At 39.9% G+C, this 22,058-nt stretch overlaps 1 protein-coding gene across 1 annotated transcript in view; it reads right to left on the bottom strand.

The window, feature by feature from the left end:
* Positions 1-22,058, bottom strand: part of TTC27 (tetratricopeptide repeat domain 27) — a 164,454-nt gene that overhangs the window by 9,733 nt on the left and 132,663 nt on the right. Inside the window, exons 15-16 of the mRNA XM_043468286.1 lie at positions 21,083-21,135; positions 14,563-14,728 (exon numbers count right to left, since the gene is read on the bottom strand). Coding sequence (XP_043324221.1) covers positions 14,563-14,728; positions 21,083-21,135 — 219 coding nt within the window. The remainder of the gene's footprint in view (positions 1-14,562; positions 14,729-21,082; positions 21,136-22,058) is intronic.

Below are 22,058 nucleotides of genomic sequence, written 5' to 3'. Positions count from 1 at the left end.
TCCTTGGAGGGCCCTGCTTCACAGGGCCCTAGGCTCCGCGCGCCTCTCTTCTCACTCTGGGGGTCCTCTCCGAATGATCTGACCCACGCCGGTAGCTGCAAACACACCGTGACCAAGTATCTACCCAACACTATGGGTGCAGTGCCAGCCCAGCTGCCTTCTAGACAGAGCCCCCGGAATGTGCACCTCAATACCTACCAGATGCGTCCCATCAACATCTCACCCTCCATCATTCTAAAGGGAACCTAGATCCCAGATCCCTCTTCCTCCTGTACTCTCAGAGCCAGCACCCTGAGCACCAACCTAGATTCTCTTCTCTCCTGGTTGGGCCACACGTAACCGATTTAACTCAACACTCCTCAGTTCAGTTCAATCACATCTGATTCTTTGTGACTCCATGGACTGCAGCACGCCAGGCTTCCCTGTCCATCACCAACTCCCAGAGCTTGCTCAAATTCATGTCCATTGAGTCAGTGATGCCATCCATGAGTCCTAAATCTAGCTTCTTTTCCTTTATGTTGGCCTCACTATTTTCCACCCAGATCACAGCGATAACGCTCAGAATTAGAATTCTGCTTAAAGTGGTCCTGGCCCTTTCTCACTGTTGAATGATAAACTACCAATGCATTTGCCTCAGGCATGCAGGCTACCCAGAAAGTATCTCTTGTCCTTCCAACTACCCCAGTTCCACTCACCATCTGGCAACTTCTTGGCCATCTCACTTTCATTAGTCTTCACACACTCTACCCCAGATACTCTGAATGCTGACAGATGAACTAAGTGGGCGTAACCCACTGCAGGCTACACCGCTATGACAAGGCACAGCTATACGGGGCCGTGTATCTCAAGGGCTCCCTGGAAGCACAGAAAGTGCGTCCTCCATGACCCACCCTTGTGACAGGAGGCCAGCAAAGACACCTGGATCTACCTGAAGAACCAGCTCAAGGAGAGCACCCTCAGACCTTGCTACTCGGTGTGGCCCCCGGACTGACGGCACTGGCCACGCAGGAGCCTGCTGTAAATGCAGGATCCTGGATGAGATGCTGCTCCATCTCACTGAGATTCTGCATTTCTAACGCGCTCCCACGTGGTGGTGATGCTGACGGTCCACAGGCCACACACTCGTCTGAGTGGCAGGGTTCCATCTTTATCCTTACTCTGAACTCAAGGAGAGGACCGCGCCCATCAACTTGTGTCCCTGATGTCCAACATCGTGTCTGGCGCACAGTACTGATGCAATAAACGACTCCTGCCTGAAAGAAGGACTGCATGAACACACCTCTTTCAGAGAAGAGTTGCTAAGAAAAATGCAACTGACACCTTGCTCTGTCTCCCTGCAGAGCGTTCTGATCCAGACGTGAGATGCAGCCAAGGAATCACGGCCCTTCTGGCCCGTGAACACTGTTAGGAATGTGAGCTCAGACTCATGGTCCTAATTACATCCAGGGATACAAGTGGACGGGAGAACACTCAATTGTACTTCTTTTTCTTTTGTGACAGACAAGGTGAATTATCTCTGCCCATAAATTCACATTATAATTCAACATGTACAGTTTTAAATTTGAAAGTAATGAAATTGATATTACAGCCCCACTCATGGTTTTAAGCCTGAAAGTCACAATGCAGGAGAAATGGTATGAATGTGCACTACCTGTTTCAAGTACATGTTCTATAAACATTTCAAGTATTAACATACTTCGAAAGAGATGGTCTAGTGAAACAGTTACTAAGCTGGACAAGTGGAGCATACTAAAGCAGTAAAATTTTTTACTTTTTCTGGGCTCTCACAGTTGGCCCGACATCCCATCTACTCACTTTAGCCATGATGAGTAGCCAAGGGGGAAGAGAAATCTTACTCTTCCTGCCAATTAAAATGGAGCTGTAGTGCTGGTGTTTGAGAGCGGAAAAGTTGGTAAAGAGAGTGTGTGTGTGTATTTGTGCGTGCATAAAGGGAACTGTAAACAGCAAGGAGGTACAGTGCCTCTGCTGGGGTCAGGGTGCAGACACCAGACACACCTCTGCCCAATTCACATGCAGATTCCATCAGGAGAGAGGTCCTGAAGAGAAGGCAAGACAACACCAAGTTTGTTTTTACACTCTCTGATGTTCCGTGATTAAACAGCTGGATCTGGCCCTGAGGAGAGAGTTCCATATGGAGGAATAGATAGCAGTCACACGTGGCCCTGGCAGACACTGCTTAAAGAGACTGTGTGGGGTAAGAATCACACCGAGGATGGAGTCTTAAAGGAAAACACCGTTTAAGAGGAGGAGAGATGAATAGAGGTCTGTGCACTAAGGAAGGATGGCAGCAAGTGATGTCATGGAAACCAGGGAAGGAGAAAGTAACAAGGAGAGTACATCCACAAAAGATCAGGACTGGAAGACTGTGGATTGGCAAGTTCGAGGGTGAGTGACCATCCAGAGCTAAAGCCAGAAAAGGGAGGGCAGGAGAGATGAGGATTTTAGACAAGAGGCTCACAGAGAATCACGTGAAAACCAACACAAGCATTCATGCCATTAAAAATGAAAAGCAAACAGTACCCCTCGATCACAGAATTCTGTAATATCCATTTTGAATATAATTGGCACAGACATACAATGCTAATAGAAAATATTCACGTAACCAAAATTTTAGTGTAAATATATTGGGAAGAAATGGAATAGAAATGCCAGTATAAGAGAATTAAGTCCTTATTTATTATAAAAATGAGGAGGTCAACTGATAATACCTAAAATTGGGTTAACAAAAATAGCCATATATAGTTATTATTATTATGAAATATGGAAATGTGCAAATGGCGAAAGAATCCTAGAGGGCTTCTCCCCTCTGGCAAGAAGTATTGGGGGGGGGTGGTCAGCGGATCAGGAAACTGCTGCACTTTGCCGTTCGTCTTACACCACGACTTAACTTGTAAAAACTGTGTTATTTTAAAAATACAAAAATTTTATTTAAAAAGAGATAAAAAAAAAATATATTCAAAAACTGGCAAATAGGAAACAAAGAATGACAGCACATAAAAATATTCATTTTTAAAAGGGGACCGTGTGGGCTTTGGGATGCTGGCGATGTTCTAACTCACACGCTGGGTGTGGGTGGCTTACATAGGAGTGTTCCCTTCATGAAAACTCGTGTTTACTTACGATCTGTATACTTTTCTACATTTTCACTATTTGAATAAAAGTTAATTAAAAAGGTATTTCCTGCAATTAAGGAAGTCCCATAAACTGAAGGAAAAAAGTGAGTTATTAAAATACATTAACAAATGGAGCTAACATGTAATCTTAAAAAGTGTGATAAAATTTTTTTTAAAAAACAGTGTTATAATTTACCAGTTAATATCACCATTTTTCCTCTCTTTAACTGTTAAGTGAGAAAAATCACAGTCTAGTTATCCAGATTGACTACAAAAATAGTAACATATATTTAAACCTTCTTTAGAAAGTAGGTATTTTTAACTCAAAAAAACAAAAGATCTTGCACTAGGATTTCTTTGATAAAATGAATCACCAAAGACTATGATTTTTTCCTGGGCAGTCCATAAAGTTTACCTGCATTACAGTCCTTTGCATCAAAAGTGAAAAAAAAAAAAAAAAAACCAACTTTTTAAACAGATAAATGTTTTTATCTACTGTAAACTGGTAAAAATTTGATTACTGAACCCATCAGTTACAGTTAAAATGATAAATTACTAAGTATGTAGTAACAGGCTGAAGGGTAGAAACAGTTTAAGAATTTAGAGGTAATTCTTAGGGAAATAAATAGGATCTAAGATATGGGCACTTGGATGGGTTGCACATACAGAATAAGATGAGGACAAAGAAGTTTTAAGTCCAAAGTAATGGACATGCCATCTGCCTAAAACCAAGTGTTCAAGAACAGCTAGATCTAGAATAGAGAGAAAGACAGATATAGTCAGTTGCTGAAGTGCACCATGAACATGGGGAATGGCAGAGATTTTTGGAATCATGAGCTTTGATGAGGATAAAGAGAAGACAACAATGATAGTAGATAATGTTCATATATATAGTTCTTTTACATTGGAAAGATTTGTTCTTTTATGAAATATATATATGAATATTATCTACTATCACTGTTGTCTTCTCTTTATATATATATATTCACATATATACTATATATATATATGACCCTTCCTGTGAGCCAGGAGCTCTATGAACACAATCCTCTTAACAACTCTAGGGGGAAGGTGCTCTTGTTATTTGTATTCTGCAGATAAAGAAACTGGAGCACAGAGAAGTAAAGTAACTTGTCCAACGTCACACAGCTAAGGGAAGGCAGAGGTGGATTTGAAGCTGCAGCTCACGTTCCAGCTCTTGCTCTCAAGCACCTGCTGTATTAAGTTATAAAGGAGACTTCCTTATTCCTCTGCTATTCCTTCCTTTCTAATAAGTTCTTTTACATTGGAAAGATTTGCTCTTTTATGAAATATGCATGCCAATAACTTTGATCATTTCATTATCCTTTCTTTGCCAAATCTTGAATCAACCAAAACCAGACAGGTTTTTGTAGCTTTTTAACTTAAAAATATCTCCAAGACACTGGAGCTAATAAAAAATAAAGAGAGAAAATAAAATTCCCAAACACAAGCACTACTAATTTGCCATTAATTTCTCTCTAGTTTCTTTGCTCTGCATAAAATTTTTAATACTAATACTATATAAACTATTTTATCTTTGTTTTTCACTTAACGCTATGTCATAGAATTTTTTCACGTTTTCACATATTCTTTAGACAGATCATTTTCATAGATTCAGTCTCCCACTGGGAGGCACGAATGGTAACGAATCCATCTGCCCGTGCAGGAGATGCAAGAGGCATGGATTCAGTCTCTGGGCTGGGAAGATCCCCTGCAGTAGGAAATGGCCACCCACTCCAGTATGCTGGCCTGGAAAATTCCATGGACAGAGGAGGCTGGTGGACTACAGTCCACGGAGTCACAAATTGTCGAGCACGACTGAACACACACAACAAAAAACAACTGCAGGTGGGCTGTTCCTGTGCGCTGCCATTGCCATTGTTACCGTCACATTTCACTGCCTATCTTTGTGCCTGAAGATCTTTCTCATACTGAAGCTTCTCTAGGTTAGAATTCCAGGGACAGAACTACAGAATCAAGGGAATAAACAATTTAAGACTCTAGAGATAAGCTGGATACTTTCAAAAGGGACTAAATCAAGTTTAGATGTCCATTAGTAGTATATGAAAATGTGTCATTTCATTGCATATCACCAGTACTGGGTTTGTGTGTATGATATTTTGTTCCACTAAAGATATATGCAGCTATTATTCTAGTTTTACTTTTATTATGTGAATTTAAATCTCTTTCTAAATGTTTGTTGAGTAAATATATTTCCTTTTTAAGATGTTTAAATTATTTCTTAATTTGTATGGAACTTGTTTTCCAATGTGGAAACAGTTTTACTGTTCATCTGCCTATGGAGATTACACAGACTACAAGCTGATGCACTAACACGTTGCTAGCCTCTTTTTCTAAACCCCAATTCTGTACACTGCTGGGAAAAAAGAGAAAGTTGATGAATCTGAAAAAGTAACAGCAAACACGTGGGAAATCCTGGAGAGACAGAGATTGGCTGGGTCCTGGTTTGGTGGAGAAGAGCAGTCCAGGGTGGAAAAGTACGAGGTGCCAAGGCTCACAGACGGCCTGGGAGCCTGGGAAAAGCTTTTTGGTTGTGTTCTCTTTTCCTTCCACACACTACTCCATGGGCCACTTGCCACCAATATGGAGAGACCAAAATACAACAGCGCCAGCCCAGTGTAAGCCAGGGGCCAGGCAAGTATAGCAGGTCAGCCCCCAACCTGTTGAGGTTGGATGGCAACTCAGGAAGACGGGCACTGGAAGAAAGCAGCGCCTGGCAGAGATCAGAAAGGTTTCCTGAGGAGCCAGGCCACTTGGGCGGTGGCGGTGGCAGTGGCGGTGGTGATGGGAGGGGGCAGCCGCAAAGTATTTCTAGGAGATGAGTTTCCCTCACCAGGAGAGGCACAATCTGGTCCCAGGCTTGCTTTAGGCCCTCCCACCAAGTACACATTACCAGTCGAAGAGCCAATATCTCCAGCGGAGGATGAGCCAATAGGGACAAAATCAGACATCTAAAAAGTGCAGCCGAAATGAAAGAAACACACTGAACAGCCTATATGAAAAGAATTAAAGGGGCATAGGGAGGAAAACTTGTTTTCATAATACATACCCTCAGGAAGATGAGAGGGAAAACCAAGGGAGATCCCCTGGGCAGCAGTATAAATGGGGAAGGAAAAGAGTGTAAGGACTGAGCCTGGGGTTGCTCACAGGGAGGGAAAGGCGAGAACAATCCTGCAAAGGGGACGAGCAAGCTGCAGCTGGTGGCCTAAGAGCGGTGACATTCTGGAAGCCAGCTAAAGAAAGTGCTGGAAGAAGGAAGAGGGATCAACTGTGCTAAGTGCCACAGACAGGCTGAGACACTGGAGGGCTGAGGGACGGGACATGGACACTGCGGCAAGATGCTTCTCCCAAGGGGTCAGTCCTGAAGAGAAGCAGAGACATGGGCTGGGGATTAGGGGTGGGGGACGGAGCATAAATTATTTGTGCACAGCTTGGAAACACTGAGAACTTTCCAAAACAAGTGCAGTGATAAATACATTTGTAATACAACATAGCTGTAGGGGAAATTTTAACCCACGGTGATCATAAGAGAAGGTCCACTTGCCTTTTTATCTGAAAACTAATCCTAATACTCTACCCCAAGGATCATTCTTTATTTAGTCTGTGGTTTTTTCTGGGGGTTCTGGACACCCTTGTGGATCTGATTGAGAGTTTTGAAACCTCTACCCAGAAGAGGTAGTTACAAAGCCACATACACAATTTTTTTTTTTTCCATGATATTTCGGGTAATCTCACAATCTTCTGAAGCCTAATAATAGATCCTTCTTAGAAATTCTAATTCATCCAAGATGGCCCGGGATTTCAGTCTTATCTCTCAGTACAGCATATGACTCAGTAAGTGCATTTCTCTGAAAAGCTTTCTTAAGTTTTCTATCAGCTCCCTCCTCCTTCTTCTTATTCCTCTGTCACTTTCAGATGTTCACATCTCTGGTACTGTGTTAAGTGAGGCCTTCGTGAGACTAGCTGAGGTATCGCCGGCATTCTCTAGAGGGTGCCTCTGTGCATGCTGCCTCTGCTTCCACCAAAGCTCCCAGTGAGGTGTGCGCTGGACACAGCCCCTTACCTCTACCAGCCCCGCTACTCTCAAAGCCACTGCTTTCCCTCTGAAAAGGAACGCAAAAGTTGTGTGTGTAGCGGGGGTCGAATACTCACCCCAGATTCATGTCGTAACAGAACCTCAGGATGTGAACTCATTTGGAAATAGTTAATAGTAATAGTTAGGATTAAGTCACACTAGATTAACGTGGGCCCTAAATCCAAAGACTAATGTTCTTATAAGAAAAGAAGATGACACATAGAGACACAGGGAAGGAGATGAAGTAGGTGAAGAGGGAAACAGAGATTAGAATTACATTGCCACAAGCCAAGGAATGCCAGGAACCCCCAGAAGCTGGAAGAGGCAAGGAAGGTTCTTCCCTGGATCCTTTAGAGGGAGCATGGCCCAGCCAACACCTTGATTTCAATCTTCTAGCTCTAGAACTGAAGAGAATAGATTTCTGTTGTTTGAAGAAACTAAGTTTGTAGTAATTTGACATAGCAGCCCCAGGTAACGAATCCAGCAGTCTTACCTAGAAAGACCGAGGCAACACCGAGAACACTCAGACAAATGCCTCCTGGACATTTAACTGGCTTCTACTAATCCTCTTCCCATTTCAGCTCAGGAAGCACTAAATGAACAGCTGCCCCGTCTCAGCCTGTCTCCACTCAGTACGGTGACGTCCAGCCCTCTCATTGTTTCTCTCCAGTCAATAAGTCATGTCCAATTCTTTGCGACCCATGGACTGCAGCACACCAGCCTTCCCGGCCTTCATTATCTCCTGGAGTTTGCTCAAACTCATGCCCATTGATTCGGTGATGCCATCCAACCATCTCATTCTCTGTTGCCCCCTTCTCCTTGCTTCATATGTAGAAGTTTTCAATTCAAATCTCTCCATATTTGCCTTAATGGGGTATGACTTGTGTGTCCTGCATGATGATAAAGAACGTTTTCTCTACCCCCAAGCTTATAAAAATATTTTCCATCAAGTGCTTTTATGGTTTTACATCTTCCGTAACAGTAATGATGATAAGGATGATGATGGCAGCTATACTTAAACAGCACTTGTATGGGCCAGGTGATATTCTCTGCCCTCTTCATACAGCTATTTACTTAATCCTCACAGCAGTCCTGTGAGGTACTAATATCCCTATTTCATGAAAGTGAAGAACCAAGTGGTTTGTAACTTGCTCAGGTAGCTGGTGGAGGGAGCCTGGAAGCCCAGGCTGTCTAACCCCAGAATCTATGTTCTTACCTACAACATCACCCTGCTTCTCAAGGCATTTCAATTTAAATATTTTAACCAACTACTTGAATTTATTTCAGTTTAAGGAGTGAAGCAGAGCTTTCATTCTGAGTCCCAAATGCTTGGCCAACTATTTCAATGCATATTGAGTATTTTATTTTATCCCACAGATTTAAAATGCCATCCTTATCATGAACTAAATTCTCATACTTTCTTGAGTGTTTCTGAACCCTCTATCCTGTTTCATTTCATTCCTGTAGCAGATGTTAACTCTTTATATAATAAGGATATTATTAGCTTTTTATCTTTCCTACTTGTTACAAATATTTTGTCACATATTTTTTTCATGAAGTCATAAAAATTCCTTCAAGTTTTCTTTTCTTGCTTCAAAGTTCAGGAAATTTGGTAGGTACTCACTTGTATTCCTAGTTTTTCTAGGAGGTGAAAAAATATTTAGCATATATTTAGCCCATTTGGAATTCATTTGGTGTATCATAAAATAATCCAAGTATATTTTTTGAGCCTGGATGTTTAGAGGGATTTCACTTTAATGAGTATAAATAGCCCTGCAGTCCCTCACTTCCTAACTAAACCAATGCCACGCCACCAACTCTATGTCATGACTTCTAAATCCCTAACCCCCATCTCCAGTCGTTTCAGTGATGTGGCACTTTTCTTTGCATTCTCTTTCCTAAGCCTATTTCTCACATCATGTACCACGGAATGCAGCAAGTAGTGTGTGACTGTGGGGAACCACCACCAGCCCCTGAAGAGAGGTGAAGTCTTCTCACCTGGAGTAGCAGCGATCCTAATCTCCACAAAGAAGAAAGCTTAACTATTCTCTTCCCCAACACTAACCTTGAGGTCCTTGGCCAAGTCTCCCTAAAACGTCAGCCAAAAGCACAAGGCGTTGGTCCTCTGAATCCTGGAGGTCTTCACAGCAGGAAGGAACAGGATTGCCTCGGGTCCAGTTACAAACACTTCCAGGAGGGCTGGAGGCCAGAAATGAAGCCATTTCCGTCTCCCGGCTTGGCCACGTCCCCGCTCCACTTGGAGCTCTCTAAAGAACTTGCTCTGCTTCCTGGCCTGATAACCCTGACCCTTGGCTTCCCCACACCTCAGTTATCACAGAGAGGTAGGCAGCTTAACATTGTCTTTTTCACTCTTTCAGCAAAAGAAGAAAAAAATTCTTTGCGTCAGGAAATGGCATGCACAAGCTTTAGGTTAAATAGGCCAAACTTCAGCCTTCACATCTTGGCATGACTAGTTGCAAACTGTGAAAGATCAGCTTTATTAGTTTCTCCATCCAGCCGCAGATACTTCAGCAGTAAAACAGAGATAACATCTACCGCACAGGGACAGAATCCATATAGAATACATCCATTCCCTCCACTCTGCTCCCTCACGTAAGCCCCGCCACCACTTGCTCTACGGCTTCAATCGAGTTGGCAATCTTTCCCACCGCCCATCAACACCACCTCCCTCCTTCCCCAAAGAGAAATCCACACAAAGAACAACATCCATAAGAAAGAATACATATTGTATGATTCTGTTTATACGACAATCAAGAGAAAGCAAAATTGAACTGTGGGGACGGAAATCAGAAAGCGGTTGCCTGGCTGAAGGGAAAGGGTGGTGGTTCAGCTGACTGGAAAGGGGAATAATAGAACTTTCTGTGGTGATGAAAATGTTCCATACCTGTTTTGGGAAGTGGTTCCATAAAAATACACAATGTCAAAACATATCAAACTTACACTTAAGATCTGTGCATTTTCTTATATGTAAATTATACCCCAAATTGGGGGAAAAAAAAAACAAACACCTTTGTCAGATATAATTCAAATGCAGAGTAACGCGATGGGGGAAATGTGTTGTTTAATATAAATCTTCTGACAAACTTCAAGGCATCATTCACTCAAAAAGACATGCCTAAATGTGATTCCTATATTTGATTCCTACTAGCTACATGACTGGAGAAGGAAATGGCAACCCACTCCAGTGTTCTTGCCCGGAGAATCCCAGGGACAGAGGAGCCTGGTGGGCTGCCATCTATGGGGTCGCACAGAGTCAGACACGACTGAGGTGACTTAGCAGCAGCAGCAGCTGTATGACTGGCCAAGTTACATAACCTCTCTGGGTCTTGTATTCATACTCTGTAAAATGAGGACTCTTCAGTACCCACCTCAAATACTGTATGCCCTGTACAAGATAATCCGTGGTAGTGCCAAGAACATAGTAAGCACTTGATATATGTTAATCGTTTTCCCTTCCTCTTCTATTTATAAGCAGCAAATGGGATGCAATAGGACAATACTTATATTCTTTTCCCAAAATGACTGTAAGTTAGCAAAGAAGAAGAAAGAAGAGGAGACAGGGGAGTGGGTGTGAGGGGAACAGGGAAGAGTAGAAAAAGAAAAAAATGAACAAATCAACATTAGAATTTATCCTGAGGAAAGAAGCATAAATATATATAAGGATTTATCTATAAGGATATTCATGGCACTATTAATAGTAGTAAATTAATAGTAGAAAACTGGAAAACTGAACAGGGACTAATTACACAAAAACACAAAACTAACTTTTATGATAGATTAATAAAAGTATGTATAATCCAGACATGAATATAAATATCTACTATTACAGAAAAGCATTCTTGAGCTATACTAATCTATGCACTAGTCAAAATTAGGACAGAGAGAAAAGGCAGGAAATGATAATGGCAGTATAACTATCCATACACTCTCTTATTACAAATAGTGAGAAAAACAATTTATAGCTGATTTGTCCTATGTCTGTATTAAAACGAGTATGAATTTACACACACACTATAGAAAAAAATTTTAAATGAAAATAATCATATCTATAAAGTAGAAAAAGAATAGACAAAAAGAGAATTTTAAAGCAAATTAAAATAGAATGAGGTCAGGTAGCGTCAAACATAAGAATATCAGAGTTTTTTTGAAAGACACCTGTTGCCAAACTTGCAGAGTCAAATTAAGTAAAATTATTTTAGCCAAGATAAAAATATTCCAGACAATCTATCAATTGTCTCTGTCCGTGCTGACGAGTGGTGAGAAAGCATGATGACAGACACAAGCATGTCACAAAGCTAAATATGGCTAAGCCCACACTAGCCTTGAAGACCTTCCTTCCATGATGACTTAACCACTATGGAGCGAGTTTACCCACACCTGCCAGAGACCAACACTGCCATCAGCATTCTGTGCCACTTCTGGAGAGGGCTACTCACAGGGCCTTATATAAACTAGCAAACTATCTCACTGTGGCTGTTTCTCCATCTACATACCCAAAAGTTCTCTATTATAAATTGCTAGAGATGATCCTTTGACCTGAACACGTCACTGGTAATCTAGCCTTTATGTTCTCAGTATTATTTCCCCAAATCCAAATATAAAAATTAAGCAAAGAGCCATAACATCAGGCATCATTTAGGCACCTTACGCTTCCCTGAGCGCTTTGGTTACAAGCAGTATTTTTCCCTAACAGGAAAGATTCTCAGCGCTCCTGTGTGTGGCAGCAGTGCTGTGAGAAGGAAGTCTAACGAATCCGCATGCCACCCTAACTGTTTCTAAAACTACTGAACTTTTATAAAAACCAATTTCAAACTCATCAAAAGGAGGTTTGGTTCATATCCTGAATTTGAAGAACAGAAGAATTATAGGAAAAAAAGAAATTAAAGTATTAGCTGGCCATGAATTTAAACTAAATCCTAATAATTTTCTTTAGGTAGGAAACTACTAAATTTAATTTAAGTGAAATTAGAAATTATATAAGTTAAATAATCTGCTAAACCAGGTACAAGATTTTACTTGTACAATTTTACTATGGTACAATTTTACTATGGGTGAAAATCCTTATAATTAGATTTGCTGGAAGGAGTAAAAAACTGTGAATATGATCACTATAGCACATTTGGAAAATCTATTTAAAATAAAGATTAAATGAAAGCATCTCAATTTATGCTGGGACAAAGTTTTGTCTTTTTACTTTTTTTCCCTTTTCTGAAAATTGCTCAAAATGTATCTTTATGCATTCTGAACAAGTTTTGTGAAAGGAAAAAAAAAAAAAGAATTTACTTCAAGTGTAAAATGGAATATACCAGCAATGCATCTTATTTACCTTTTCTCTGAGAGTTCCCTGGTGGCTCAGATGGTAAAGCATCTGCCTGCAATGCAGGAGACCCGGGTTCGACCCCTGGGTCGGGAAGATTCCCCTGGAGAAGGAAATGGCACCCCACTCCAGTATTCCTGCCTGGAGAATTCCATGGACGGAAGAGACTGGAGGGCTACAGTCCATGGGGTCGCAAAGAGTCGGACACGATTGAGGGACTTCACTTTCTTTTCACTTTCTTTCACTGAGATTTCAGATGGAGAAAGAAATGGCAACCCACTCCAGTATTCTTTCTTGCCTGGGAAATCCCATGGACAGAGGAGACTGGCGGGCTACAGCACATAGGATCACAAAGAGTCAGACACGACTGAAGCGACTAAGCAAGCATGAGACTTTAGAACAGCCTTCAAGAAGATTCCTCAGTAAATAAGGGTCTTTTAAAAAAAATTACAGTTGAGGTAAACAAGAAAACAGGCACTTTGGAATCTCTGTTCCAGCCTCAGTGGTTTGGCAACATACCAAGACTTGCTCGGAGCCTAGGGGCTGAGTGCAGAAGAGGAAAAGCCATCGCAACAGTGGCCAGACAGGCACAAGACGGCGGGGGTGGGGGGAGGGAGTGTGCACACAGGCCAGCAAGGCTCCTATCCTCTAGGAGGAACAACTCCGCTATGCTTCCAAACACGTTTTAAGTGATCTTCACGCAAAGCTCAAGTCCCTTCTTTCTATACTGGATGGTCAATATATAATTAAAAAGGCCAAAACAAAACAAAAACAAGGAAAAGACAAGTAATTGAAGGGGTCAACATAGCTCCTGTAAGTAGGTATATGGTTCTACTTAAAAAGTCACAGAACTGGCTTCCATTGTGGCTCAGCTGGTAAAGAATCCGCCTGCAATGCAGGAGACCTGGGTTCAATCCCTGGGTTGGGAAGATCCCTAGAGAAGGGAAAGGCTACCCACTCCAGTATTCTGGCCTGGAGAATTCCATGGACTGTAGAGTCCATGGGGTTGCAATGAGTCGGACACAACTGAGTGACTTTCACGAAGTTGCAGATCTTTAAATGAACTGCCCGGAACCTGAGCTTTAAAACAATTTAGCTGATTATATAGCTTAATTTGCAAAAGCATGCATACACATCAAGGGCTGCAGCTAAAAAAAACAAGGACCAGAAAAGGTAAATTTTGGAACAGTTAGAGTATACATATATATATATATAGTAAGTCATGAGAGTAGTGAGATATTATCATATATTATATCTTATTTCTGCTTTTGCATAATTCCAAATTCACTAATAGCATATGTTGATAACTGCATATATAATGTTACATTTTCAAGCCCCCTGACTTTGTAACCTGTAAGCTCATGGACACTCTAACTTTATACAGTCTCTTCACAAATTAACTCCACAAAAGGTTTTTTATATTTAATGCTATTGGATATAAAACCCAGGGCCTTCAAGACTCCCACAGTTTCTGAAAGGATATAGTAATTTTTGTACTGTGTTAAGAGTTCAACCAGTTCTGACTTCATCCTAAGATGAAGACCATCTTATTAAACAGTACAAGGAAAATGTTAGTCTTCATTTCTATATTGTTCAAACAATCTGAAAGTATACAGATGACTGTTTAATGAGTGAATAAATGAGTATGGGATTTATTCCAGCTATTACACAGAGATAACCAAAGTAATAAATTAACATAAGCATAAATTTCTACAAGCTGACTATATACATGTAAACCACATATTACTGAGTCACAGTGATATTTAGTCTATGATTACATAAACATATTTGACAATGGAATGTCAGAATTAATATGTAACTAAGCATATTCAACTACACAAGAAAAGTACTCTTTTATATATTACTTGAGCTTAACAAAATTTTCCTGTGTAGAGTCAAAGGAACAATTTATATTCTATAATCAGGTATTAATACTAAACACAAACTGAAATAACAAAATATCAATACCCTACCTGAGTATCTTTGTATTTGTCTCGTAAGTCCAAGAGCCGATGATAAGCTTTAATGGCTTCAGAAAATTCTCCAACATCAGTGCTAGTGAGAATGTAGTTTTCCCAGATCTGCCAATGTTCATAGTTGCACTTGAGGGCTTCTTGTAATGTTCTAAAAGCTTTTACTCTATTGAAGGTCAAATAAAAAAAAAAACAACCCAATAATGAATAATCATAGCTAAATAAGCTATACCTAAACGTATAAAACGCTAATGTGAACTATCAGTCCTTAAACATTCATGTTAATAAACAGCATTAGAGGTCCAAACAACCCAAAACCACCCCAAATTTCCCTAGTAGGGAATGGCAAACGAAACAGGTAGAAATTGGGACTTCTCTGGTGGCCCAGTGGTTTAGACTCCACCTTGTAATGCAAGGGACACGAGTGAGATCCTGGCTGGGGAACTGAGATCCCACATGCCTCGGAGCAAATAAGCCCATGTGCTGCAACTACTGAGCCCGCATGCCACTACTACAGAGCCCATGTGCTGCAATGAGAGTCTGCATGATGTGACCGAGACCCAACACAGCCAAATAAATGAATAAGTAAAAGTTAGAAATGAAATAAGAATAGGGATACACGAATAAAAACCAAGTAGAAAATATGAAATTGCAAAAGACATTAAAAACAACAAACCAAAAAAACCTCAACATGTGACAAAAACTAGTTTCACACAGAGAGAGAATTGATAAACTCAGAGATAATAGTGAGAAATTCAAACGAATTCAGATTTAAAAATAAAAAGAATAGTAAAGACACAGAGGGAAGAATGAGAGGTAAGATTCAAGTACACATTCCATAGACATTTCAGAGTAAACAAATGAATATGGTAGGACACTGTATTTGAAGAGATAGTAACTGACAGTTTTCCAAAACTAAACAAAGATCTAAATTCTATGATCAAAAGTGTATTTTGTGTACTGAGTATTCTCAATAATGGTAAACCAACACCTAGACATATTATGTGAAACTGCAGTACATAAAGGTAATCCTAAAACCTATAAAAGAATGACAGAGAACAGTAGATATTTCATAAGCAGCAAAAGATGATAGAAGAAAATAAAACACTACCTATAGAGTGTTAAGTGAAAATAACTGTTAGCCTAAAATTTTATCATTAACTAAACAACACTCAGGAATAAATGCAAAATCGAAAATTTTAACATGTACAAAAAATAGGAAACTTTACCACTGGCCCTTACTTAAAAGAACTATTAAAGGGTCCCCTCTTGCAAAAATTATAGGACTTTCAAAGAGAAGAAAAGGGATATAAGAAACATTCAAGGATGAGAAGAGAAACTGAGGAAGCATGTCAGTAACTTAATTATTGAGAACAAAAATAATTATGAGTTGTGTTTTTAGCAAGTAAATCTAAAAGTTTGTAGACTATACTCCTTGCAACTAAATAAAAAATCAACAGTAAATACAGAGTTAAAAAAATATATGCCTACAAACTTAAAATGTACTCCTAAAGTAAAGAAACCAATGAGGGGGCAGAAATTCATATTAGAAAGTACAAAATATTTAGAATTTAAAGAAAGTAGTATATATCACTATTGCAAGGTATAGTATTTAGAGACAAAAAGCAGTATTTAGAGAAAAATTTATAATTTTTACATGGATTGGTTATAATTATGAAAGATGGAAAACGAGTTAAAACATTCAACTTAATTTGATAGAAGAACACCAAATAATTCTAAGAAAGAAGAAAAGAAATGTTAAGAAAGAAACAAATGATCAACAAAACCAAAAGTTGGCTCTTTGAAAAAAAAAATAATGAAACAAATGTCTAGCTAAATTCCATTCAGTTCAGTCGCTCAGTCCTGTCCGACTCTTTGCCACCCCGTAGACTGCAGCACTCCAGGCCTCCCGGTCCATCACCAACTCCCGGAGTTGACTCAGACTTAAGTCCATTGAGTCGGTGATGCCATCCAACCTCACCCTCTGTCGTCCCCTTCTCTTCCCACCTTCAATCTTCCCCAGCATCAGGGTCTTTTCAAATGAGTCAGTTCTTCACATTAGGTGGCCAAAGTACTGGAGTTTCAATTTCAGCTTCAGCAACAATCCTTCCAATGAATATTCAGGACTGATTTCCTTTAGGACGGACTGGCTGGATCTCCTTGCTGTCCAAGGGACTCTCAACAGTATTCTCCAACACCACAGTTCAAAAGCATCAATTCTTAGGCACTCAGCTTCCTTTATAGTCCAACTCTCACATCCATACACGACTATTGGAAAAGCCATAGCTTTGACTTGACGGACCTTTGTTGGCAAAGTAATGTCTCTGCTTTTTAATATGCTGTCTAGGTTGGTCACAACATTTCTTCCAAGGAGTAAGTGTCTTTTAATTTCATGGCTGCAGTCACCATCTGCAGTGATTTTGGAGCCCAAAATAAAGTCTGCCACTGTTTCCACTGTTTCCCCATCTATTTGCCATGAACTGATGGGACCAGATGCCATGATCTTAGTTTTCTGAATGTTGAGTTTTAAGCCAACTTTTTCACTCTCCTCTTTCACTTCCATCAAGAGGCTTTTTAGTTCCTCTTCACTTTCTGCCATAAGGGTGGTGTCATCTGCCTATCTGAGGTTATTGATATTTCTCCCAGCAATCTTGATTCCAGCTTGTGCTGCAGTCAATATGCCAGCAAATTTGGAAAACTCAGCACTGTCCACAGGACTGGAAAAGGTCAGTTTTCATTCCAATCCCAAAGAAAGGCAATGCCAAAGAATGTTCAAACTACTGCACAATTGCACTCATCTAACACGCTAGTAAAGTAATGCTCAAAATTCTTCAAGCCAGGCTTCAACAGTATGTGAACTGTGAACTTCCAGATGTTCAAGCTGGATTTAGAAAAGGAGAGGAACCAGAGATCAAGTTGCCAATATCCGCTGGATCACTAAAAAAGCAAGAGCGTTCCAGAGAAACATCTGCCTTACTGACTGTGCCAAAGCTTTTGACTGTGTGGATCACAACAAACTATGGAAAATTCTTCAAGAGATGGGAATACCAGATCACCTAACCTGCCTCCTGAGAAATCTGTATGCAGGTCAAGAAGCAACAGTTAGAACCGGACATGGAACAACAGACTGGTTCCAAATCGGGAAAGGAGTACGTTAAGGCTGTGTATTGTCACCCTGCTTATTTAACTTATATGCAGATTACATCATGATAAATTCCATTAGAATTTAGAAAAATGGTATAAATAAAATTAGTAGCATTTTAAAAAATCATGAGAACATCACAGATTATGCAAAATGAGTTAACAAGTAAAAAGCCAAATAAATCAATATAAATGAAAACCAGGTTAGGTGGTTTTTACAGATAAAGTTTATCAAGCCATCACAGAATCCTTGCCTTATCCAAGCTACTTCAGAAAACAGAAAAAGACTTAAAAACTTGATATTGACAAGGAAATCAACAAAACTTCATGTCACCTATTTTAAAAGTTAAACATCTCAACCATCAGAAAGGTTCTTAATGTGTTACTCTACTGGCTGAACAAACACTATAGCTCCCTTAAAGATAAAAAATGTTTTACTGGACAACTATAGTAACCTCTTTCAAGGGTAAGCTATCTGTCCCTTGCCAACAGCCTTTTTGAATTTGCTTTGCTAACTTAAGACCACGAGGTCCACATCTCTTCTCCTGCTGAGCCTAACACTGTTTCATCAAGACTTCCCTTTTGCTGACTTCAAGGCAAATTTTAGAGGTGATGATGAAGGTTCTGCTGGCCGACGCAGGCCATTGGTCTGAGAGTCACCCACTTAAGAACTTAAAAAGAAGTGTGCCCATACCATCAGTAACTTTCTCAGCTAGTCACGGAACACACAAATCATTTAATCAATGGTATTGATTGAAATGACTTCTTTACAATTAGTCTTTTAGTCTTTTCATAACAACCAATTCACTGCAGTTTAGTTTTGTATTCTCTACATTAAACAATTTACCTAAAGTTGTCATGGAATGTACTGATTCATTTACCCTCGACCCACCCTCCTTTATAGTTAAAAATGGAAGTATCCTTGCTCTAACACTTCTTCATATTCAGTCACAAATTGTTTCTATATAATTTTTTTCTGTTTTTCCCCTTTCTCCACTCCCTCTTCACACCTCACATGTGATAGCAACTGTGGACTGAGAGATTCCTGAGGTGGACTGAGATTCCCAAGGTCTCCCATCCACATACAGGTAGGGATGAAGTTATCCTGTTGGAAAACATGTCAGCCAGCAGCATCCCACACCAGGATTATCTTTTTTCCTGTGTGTCCTCCTATCCTCTAATCATAGTTGCTTGGCCCACAAAATTTTTGCAATAAAATTCTGTTTTTTTGGAAAGTATGACTTCTTTCTAGGGAGCTTCAATTCTGGATTCATTTATCAAACCATGATGGTGTGATAATGCACTATGACAAAATTATATAGGAAGATGGAAAACTTTCCCTCGGGACTGGTAAAGACATGATGCCTAGGGGAATCAGAAGAAACAGGGAAAACAGCACGTTAGTAAAGAACCCAGCAACAGTAGAGGGAGAGATGAGGGAGTTTAAAGGGTCACTTTAAGGCAGGGATAGGATTCTTTTGAGAGGAGGAGTAATGATTTGCCCCTGCAGTAACAATCTCATGAGTGAAAAATGAGCTATGTGTGGAGCAGCGGCAGCAAAGAAAGCAAAGTAAAATGGCAAGAATAAAGGAGTGATTTACCTCTGACCTTACAACCCCGCTTTTACACAAAAACCTATTCAGGGAGCTGCAGGAAGACAAAACAGTGTCAAAGAGAAGCTGAGGAGCAACGCGCAAGAACCACCAAGAGAGAAAGCAATTAGAATTCTGAGGATTAATGGGCTGGAGGACAATGTAGCACATCAAGAGCCCTGCTACATACACTATGATCAAGATCACCAGAAAAACCCACAGATCATTCCACGGTTACGACAGGGATTTTCCTTCCCCTTGCTTTACACCAAAAGAGTCTCTAGGGAGTTTTAACACAATCAGTTGCAATCAAGAACATAATATTATTTTCCAAAGAGCGTGGGGGAACAAACAGTACTTTATTTATGTAGTTATCATCCGAGAGCAGCAGAAGCATTTCATGATCTCAATGTAATGTGGATTTAATGATATCTCCAGAAATACTCATGAATCCACAAAGAAAACTAAGTTTGAAAATAAGGCCAAACAAAAAAAGAAATATATCTACCCTTTCATTTATTTGAAACTAGGATCACAGCCACCCTTGCCCTTCCCTTTCCTTGGCTCTCTGTAGCCAGTCAGTAAGCCCAGTTGCTTCCCCCCTTTACAAACTGGCCTCTGCCCCTTCTTCCTCCAGGCTCTCTCCTGCCCGGACTAGTACAACAGCTGTCTCCTAACTGGCTCCCAGCCCCCAGTTTCCTCTCTAGTCCGTCTCACACACTGTCATCAGATAAATTTCCCTCTTCATGAAATCTCCCACACTGAAATCTCTGGCTTCCTATTACCAACAGGATAGTCTCAACTAGTTAGTCGGATAATGAGAACACGCTGCCATCTGACCCCAACTGACCTTCCCAATCTCATCTCTCACCACGGCTCTCACTAGTCTCAGGCTGGACAACTTTACTTCCTGTCCCCTGAAGTGTGGCATTCATGCCTGTCACTCTGCTTTTGCTCACCCAAATTCAGAAGGCTAAGCACAGCTATTAATGACCATTTATTTCCAAAGCCTGTCCCCTCTACCAATTCTTCAGATTATAGCTTGAGTCCAGCAATCTCTCAGAAGCGTTTCTGAACCAGCATCACACATGTTCTCTCCTCTGAGATCCTGAGGACTGCACAAGTGTTGGAGAATGTAAGTGTTCTACAGATATCACCTACTATCATAGCCCTCTTTGTGCTTCTCATTGAGATTTACCACATATGACCTAGATTATTAATCAATTTTTTAAACAATGTGGCATAACATTTTCTAAACCCACACTCCTTGAAGTCATTGGTTCATACTTCTATTTCTCAATAATGGCCAGTACACAGCAAGCAATCACGCACTGCAACAGGCTGGAGGGGTGGACAGGGTGGGAGACGTGAGGGAGGTTCAAGGTGAGGGGACATACGTACACCTGTGGCTGATTCATGACGATGGATGGCAGAAACCAGCACAATATTGTGAAGCATTTATCCTCCAATAAAAAATTAAAAAAAAAAAAAAAGAATCTATCTGTTGAGCTGACTAAAGGCATGCTTGCTTTTGTCAGGTAATGAAATTTAGGACAAAAAACTTCCAATAAAGAGTTAAAAAAAATTTATTACATACTAAGTGATTTAAAGAAATAAACTACACTTAGAATGCAAATGGCTAAATTAAGTCATTGTAACTCAAAGATACTGGTAGGAAAGGGGAAAAAGATAACGAGTAAAAGCACAATGTATCACTGTTCAATTGAAGAAAATCTCATTCATTTATTTTGGAAGCAAAGTTCTTCATCTTTTTTTGGTGTACTTACTTTTGTTTTAATCGGATATAAGAAGTTGATAAATTGTTCCAAGCTTCAGCATTCTGAAATGATAGAGAATTCAGTTACAGACTATTCTCTCCTTTAGGTATAATTGCTGCCAAAAAAAATATAACATATTTTCTTAGCTCAAGATGTGCTTTTATGATAATTTTCAATAAGGTATGTTTAAAAGTAAGTATGTTTAAAATTAAGTAAATTTTAATTAACATTTATAATTAAACAACATTTATAATTTTTAAAAAGTCACAAAAACAATCAACAGAATGATATAACTGTTATAGCCCTAATTTGGAATTTAGAAAAGATTCTATTTTCAAATTTAGATTTACAAAATAGTTGGGCAATTTACAGCAGTATTTACATAACATATAGATTAATTACAAATCTAAAGCAGTGCAGAATATTGTTTTTCCTATCATAAAAGGGTTTGCTATTTTACCATCATCCTTTATCAGACAGGAGAATAAAGGAGTATGTGTTCTCCAATGTTAAGGCTACGTATTTCATCAAACACATTTCCCTACCTATTCCTCTATACAATGACAAAAATAAATTAAAGCCTCTGTATAAATGTTGATTCTAACAAGAATGATATAAATTATGCTTGTTCTTTTTTGTTGCACATTTTATAAAACACAGAGTATGTAGTTCTGAAGTTCCAAAGATACAATTTAAAAATTAATGGCAATGGACCTCTGCTTATAGACAGAATACAGTTAGGACCAGACTAGTCTTATTACCATAAAAAGATATCTAACTGGACAAAATTTTAGGAGACAACTGCTTTTGAGAAGTTGGACAGTGGGCAGCACAGGACTGTGGTCCCTGAGAGGAGGGCTGCGGGGGTGTCTCAACACAACCTGCACTTCTAGCTAGAGGCGCTCAGAGGGCTGCAGCACAGGAAGACAGAAAGCGAACAAAACACAGCAAGCCTTACTGAAAGGAAGAAAAAGGTTCAGAGTTC

The sequence above is a fragment of the Cervus canadensis genome, chromosome 5, assembly GCF_019320065.1.
Source record: "Cervus canadensis isolate Bull #8, Minnesota chromosome 5, ASM1932006v1, whole genome shotgun sequence".
Lineage (NCBI taxonomy): Eukaryota > Metazoa > Chordata > Mammalia > Artiodactyla > Cervidae > Cervus > Cervus canadensis.
This window is presented reverse-complemented; position numbering and strand designations above follow the sequence as displayed.